We start from the raw sequence: 6,000 nt of genomic DNA on the forward strand, positions 1-6,000 counted from the left end.
CACTGGATTTCAAAGCTTTTCGCCTCACCGTGAACTTTTTCCATTACCTTTGTCAAGCAGTGTTTTCACATTTAATGTGCAAACACGTTGGTGACACACTGGCCCAGAGATGTGAAACCGCTCAGCGTGATCATTAGTGACGTAACAGTCTCGTGTCTTTTCGATGCTCCGCCCCGACAAATCCACCTGTTGTACCACCTGGAGCAGAGCAGAGCCGACGGACTGGAGGCTGGGACAGCATGGGAGGTAAGCCCCGTCCCTTTCTGATACCTACACCACGAGGTATTTTGATTTGTTATCATGTAGTTACATTATCTATTGATGAGACTTTTGTGGCTCTTTCCAATAGAAAAGGTGTGAAACTGTCACACCTTTAACATGATGTCACGAGAATATTCCTGTTGTAATTCCTGACGGTGACTGTCACGTCTCTCACATGTTGACAGTATTTACACTGCAGTATCTGCTGTTTACGCTCACTGGCCTCTTTATTAGGGACACCTGTACAATCTACTGCAGTTCAATTCAGCGTCCCTGCCATAAATCCTGCTCTATGTTTGTGATTTTTAGTATTTTGGTGACTTTGTCTGAAATGTGTAAATTTAGGTTTAACACTGATGTCATAGTTAAATGTGATGTTGTACTGGACTACATTACACTGATAGGTGTTTATTACTTTTACTGCACTTTTATTAATATTTTAGGAGGACAGAATAATTGAAACTTGACTGTATATCATTCCTATGTTAAGCATTTTTAGTGAAGTTGTATTTGTGCTATCGTTTTGAATCTGTCATGGTGTTTTGAGAGGTGTGTTACAGCTGAACATCTGAATGTAACATACTTAAGTATGTTCATCAATCGTGCAATGAAACATTGCATGATAGTTGGTAGAATTACTCATTCTTGTAATGCTTGCACAGTCCAACCCCGTGCAGTATTTCCTCACTGTTAAGTACATGTAGAACTGTGTAGTACCAGGGCTGTAAAGTAATTAAGTTTTATACCTTTTATACCTTTATAATGTGTCATAAAGAGAAGTCTGTGTTATCAGTGTTATTTGGAGTGGAGGGTCCAATGAAAGATTCAGGAAGTGCAGGGATGCAGTGTTTCTGGACGTTGATGCATACTAATTAGTAAAGGCCAGAATATTTTGGCCTCTGCTTCTATTTTGACCCAACAGTTCTTAATTTATGTCTGAAAAGTGGCCAAACTTGCTAAAAGTACCAAACTCATTCACTAGAATACCCCATTAATCAAATGATGATTTTATCTCTTGTTATTTTACATTGTCCCTATTTTTAGTTTATAGAGGTTGTTCTTTAATCAAACACTTGACCAAACAAATTATTAGACTGTTGTGGTATGTTTATCCCTTTCCGTTACTCCTTGGAACAGAGAGGTTGCAGCCCAGAAATGTTCATGGTAAAATAAAAATACACAGGCAGATCACAGGTGATGATTGAGAGGGATTAGCTTTGTATGCACTCTTTCTAGGAAAATCCTGCATACTGTACCTTTAAATGACTATCATGAAGGGTCTGAGAAAGTGTGCAGAGCTACATTTGAATACAAATCTAAATACACCTCACCAGGGAGTGGAAACATATTTCCATATACCACCTACACAAGTACTCTGTCAAACTTCCTGGATTTTCACAGACAAGCTTGATACCAGAAAAGCTGTAAAACATAAATAAATTGATGTGATAACTTGCTAATCCTTTCTGACATATATTCAGTAGTAATATATATTTATATATAATATCTATTCAAACAGCATCCCTACTTCTTTGGAATCGGTTGTGTTGTATCTGATGAGGGAACAGCTGCCACAAAAGTCCTTAAAACAGCAGGTATGCTCTTGGTGTGACTGGTTGTTCCCCTCTCTCTGCCTGACAGGTGTCTATTCCAGTGAAAAGATGGCAGGAGTTTTCTCATACGAGAGTTCAGAAGTCGACTGGTGTGAAGACAACTACAAACACTCTGAACATGTAGTGGAATATTTCAACACTGTAAGTTGTACTTTTCCATATGGCAGCATTTATGTCAATATTTAACTCATGAACCGTTTTGCCAGCAGAGTAGTATCTATAATCAAGCTACTTTGTATTTTTTTCTTTTTGAATAAGAAATTAATGTCTGATCTCACAGACAAAAGAGGTTTTGATTGATTGATTGACTGATTGATTGATTGATTTCTTTGCTGATTGATGATGTTTTCCCTGCAGATGAGCAGCTTTATTTTCTTCATTATATCTCCCATCATGCTCTACCTTCTGCACCCTTATGCCAAAGAGAGGAACCTCGCAATTCACTTGGTCTGGATCATGATGATATTTGTGGGTCAGTCACTCTGTTTTTTCTTTATTTGTGGATTTCATGTTCATATCTAACTGTGTCACCATCTTATGCACATGAATCAATATTGAGGTTCTCTAGTTTGAATCTCATGAAAAGTCTGTTTTCTTTGCACTGACATGAATGAGGAAGCCATGAATCAGTTCAGTCCACATTCTGCACACACGGACTGAACATTGTTGTATACCTGCAAAGTACAAGTGATCCCAAAATGGAGCCCTGAGGCACACCAGCATTGTGGTAGAAATCAGAAAGTTGTTAGACTCTTGCATAATGGTTCACAGCAGTGCTTCCCTAACTTTGGGACTTATGAGAAATTAAAACAAAGCAGTCTGCTTCCAACTAGAGCTGCAGTAGTTCATTTCTTAACAGATAGCTAGACAACAACAGAAAAGTAATCCGACAATCACTCATTTCAGTAATTTTTCAAAAACCCAAATGGCAAACATTCAGAGGTTCCGGTGTGTCAAATGTGAATAATATTATAATACAATATTGCCCATTCTGGTCATTTTTGACTTTCCATTCATTTTATGTGTCCCTCTTGCCCCTCAGCCGCTTTACTTTGGCCACCATATATTTTTCTTCTATAATATAATAAAACATTGTTTCACATTAAAAAGACGAAGCTCTTTTTTCGCAGGCCTCTTCTCGGCATACTTCCACATGACACTTAGTTTCGTTGGCCAGATGTTGGATGAGCTGTCTATCCTGTGGGTGCTGGCAGTGGGATATGCCCTCTGGTTTCCCCGCAGGCTCTTCCCTTCTTTTATAAAAGACAGGTAAAGCAACCTTACAGCAGTCAACCCAAGAACACATGATAGTTGTTAGTCCAAGGTATTTGTTTGTCTTTAATCAGTGGTAATTTATATCTCCATGTGTTACTGAGGATTCTAAGAAAAAAACTAACAATGACAGACAATGACATTTCCAAGGCACGGCATTCTGAAACCTAAGCTGTGCTGGCTGAGGAGCCTGTCTGACAGCCCCAACTGGAGTCTTTGTCACTAAGACACAATATGGTGCTGGTGTCTTCACCTGAATGTAAATATCTGTCTATATTCTAATATTGTATTTTTCCTGTCTATATTTTTGCTATTTTTTGTTACTGTTTAAACAATTCTTGTATACATTTTGCGTTGTCTGTATGTTTGCTACTGCAACAAAACAATTTCCCAAATTGAGACCAATAAAGAGGCAGTTTCAAGTCTAAAGTCTAAAGTCTAAAGTAAATATTTAACCACAAGGTGTGGAAAAAATGAATTTAGTTTTGATTATCACCTGAAAAGAATGCCACAGTCAGTGTTGTGCCTGAAGGCGTTCATTGTTAGTGCAAAATTTTGAATTATGAACTATGAACTGAACTAGTTCATTTTAAAATTTGTGAACTGAACTTTGAACTAGTTCATGTAGAAAGTGAACTTTCCCAACACTGGCCACAGCCCTGTTTTAATAACCCTCATGTTGATTGTACAAAGTAAAGGGTTGGTCCTGCTGAACATGGATGGATTACTGAAGACCTATCAGGTACAGGCCCAGGGCCCCCAGAAGTCAGGGGTCAGAGTTTGAAGGGACTCCACAGTCATTGAATAAAACACCAAAAGTTCCCTCTGTTAATCAAAATAACATATTTATACGTTTTTGTTTTTTTTTCCCCTTCATGCCTTACATTGGCTCAAATCTTACTCTTCATGCCTTCATGTAGTCATGTGTGTGGATCCAAGCCGACCCTCTTCTCCCTCCACCCACTCCTCCACCACTTGCCTGCAGCTTCGCCTCTGCTCATCAAACACACAAACCTCATCAGCAGCTCAGCTATCTGACAGTGTGTTGGGCAACATTTGCTCTAACTTTCTTCATCAACACCTAAAACCATATAAAATGTTCTGTTTGCATTTGACATGAGTCATCATGGGACTTGGCAGGCTAACATTGGCTGACATGATCCAGCACACTGCAGAGTAGTTCAACACAGTCATTGGATACGACGTACTGAGAAACATTTCAGAAAAATACTAAAATTATTATTTTTTTATGTTAACTGTATTAAATGCCTTTTTCTTTTCCTGTCTGTTTACCATCAGGTCCACATTTTCAGTTTTCGTCCTGGTGATTACTGTCATCAGCACAGTGTCATCATTTGTCAAACCTACAGCCAATGCCTACGCTTTGAACTGCTTCGGCCTGCACATGCTTTATGTTCTGGTTGCCGAGATAAGATGGTATGATCACTATGGTGTTTTTGGGCATCTGTAACTGTTTCCGGTGCAGTTTTGGTTTGTTATGATGACCTCTTTGCTCTCTTTCTCAGCTGCACTGACCAGAAGGTTCTGCGACTGGCCAAACTGTCGGTGGCTCTGTGGGCGCTCGCCATCTCCTGCTGGATTAGTGACCGCTTTGGCTGCAGCTTCTGGCAGAGGCTTAACTTCTGCTACCTGCACGGTATCTGGTAAGTCCTGCCTTACTTCCTTTTCCTTTTGTTTCCTTTCCTTCCCTTTCCACTCCTTCACCTCACCCTACCATTCATTTCCTTTCTTACCTTACCTTTATTTTCCTTTCCTGTCCCTATTGTGCCTTATATTATCTTTTCTTTAATTTCCTTCTCTTTGTAAGAATTTCTTGCTCTTTTTATATAATTTGTAAAAGGTTTCTTACAAATTACATTCGTGCTCTACTAATTTGTAACAACAAATACATTAAGTGAGAAGTATATTGCCACCTGAGTTACGGTTTTAATCAACATTATACTGAACGCATCTGCAAGACATTTACTGACAGCATATTCTATTGTTTTCTCTATAATATCCACTCTTGTAGTACAATATCTGCTCCATAGAAGCTGAAGCATGTTTAACATTTTTTTTTATGTGACTTGAAATATGATAGAGGGAGCATTAACGTGCAATCAGCAAAGTATTTTTTGTAACCACTCAGGATGTGAGCAGAATTGTGGGCAGAATCCATTCAGTAAACTATGTTTCATGCAAAAGAGATAGGTAATATATGCATGGAACTTCTTGGACACAGGATTGCTTCTTTCCGGGACATGCTCATGTATATTGATCTCTTTTATGTGTCTCCTCAGGCACATTCTGATCGTGATAGCTGTGGCCTATGGCAGCACCCTGATAGCTTACCTGGATGCCAACTATGAGATACCGTACTCACTGCCTGGATTGCAGTACTGGCCGTGTGATAAATGGGCTGTTGGATTACCTCACATTGTCTTAAAGAGCTCGACCAAAACACAGAAACGGTGCTAATACAGTTGAAGTCATTTTTATCTTTAACATTAATGCACTGCATACCTCAATACACAACTGACCTGCTATCACTCCTAAATTGATTGGCATGTCTTTTAATACAGAGAGTACTTCTACACAACAAGAAAATTTATCCAGGAAAAGGATTGTTTACACCATCTATGGGTGAATCAGGCCCAAAAGTATTCATTATAATAATCTTGAGTTTCTGACCATACCAATTTTAATTCTGTTTTTGTTTTGTGTCTGAGCCCAGATGCATTCTTATAATCTTTCCACATTTTACACCAATAATAATGATAGACAGATGGACAGAAGATATCTATTTATCATCTATGTGTCAAGCTTGAATATACAGTAGTATACTTGATATACC

At 38.7% G+C, this 6,000-nt stretch overlaps 1 protein-coding gene across 1 annotated transcript; it reads left to right on the top strand.

The window, feature by feature from the left end:
• The first annotated feature begins 1,901 nt into the window (after positions 1–1,901).
• Positions 1,902–5,624, top strand: acer1 (alkaline ceramidase 1). Its single transcript, XM_070961705.1, has 6 exons — positions 1,902–2,015; positions 2,232–2,346; positions 3,005–3,143; positions 4,446–4,583; positions 4,673–4,810; positions 5,447–5,624. The coding sequence occupies exons 1-6, from the start codon at positions 1,923–1,925 to the stop codon at positions 5,622–5,624; spliced, it is 801 nt and encodes a 266-aa protein (XP_070817806.1). The 5' UTR covers positions 1,902–1,922.
• The last annotated feature ends 376 nt before the right edge of the window (positions 5,625–6,000 follow it).

Source organism: Chaetodon trifascialis, chromosome 4 (genome assembly GCF_039877785.1).
Source record: "Chaetodon trifascialis isolate fChaTrf1 chromosome 4, fChaTrf1.hap1, whole genome shotgun sequence".
NCBI classification, from domain to species: domain Eukaryota; kingdom Metazoa; phylum Chordata; class Actinopteri; order Chaetodontiformes; family Chaetodontidae; genus Chaetodon; species Chaetodon trifascialis.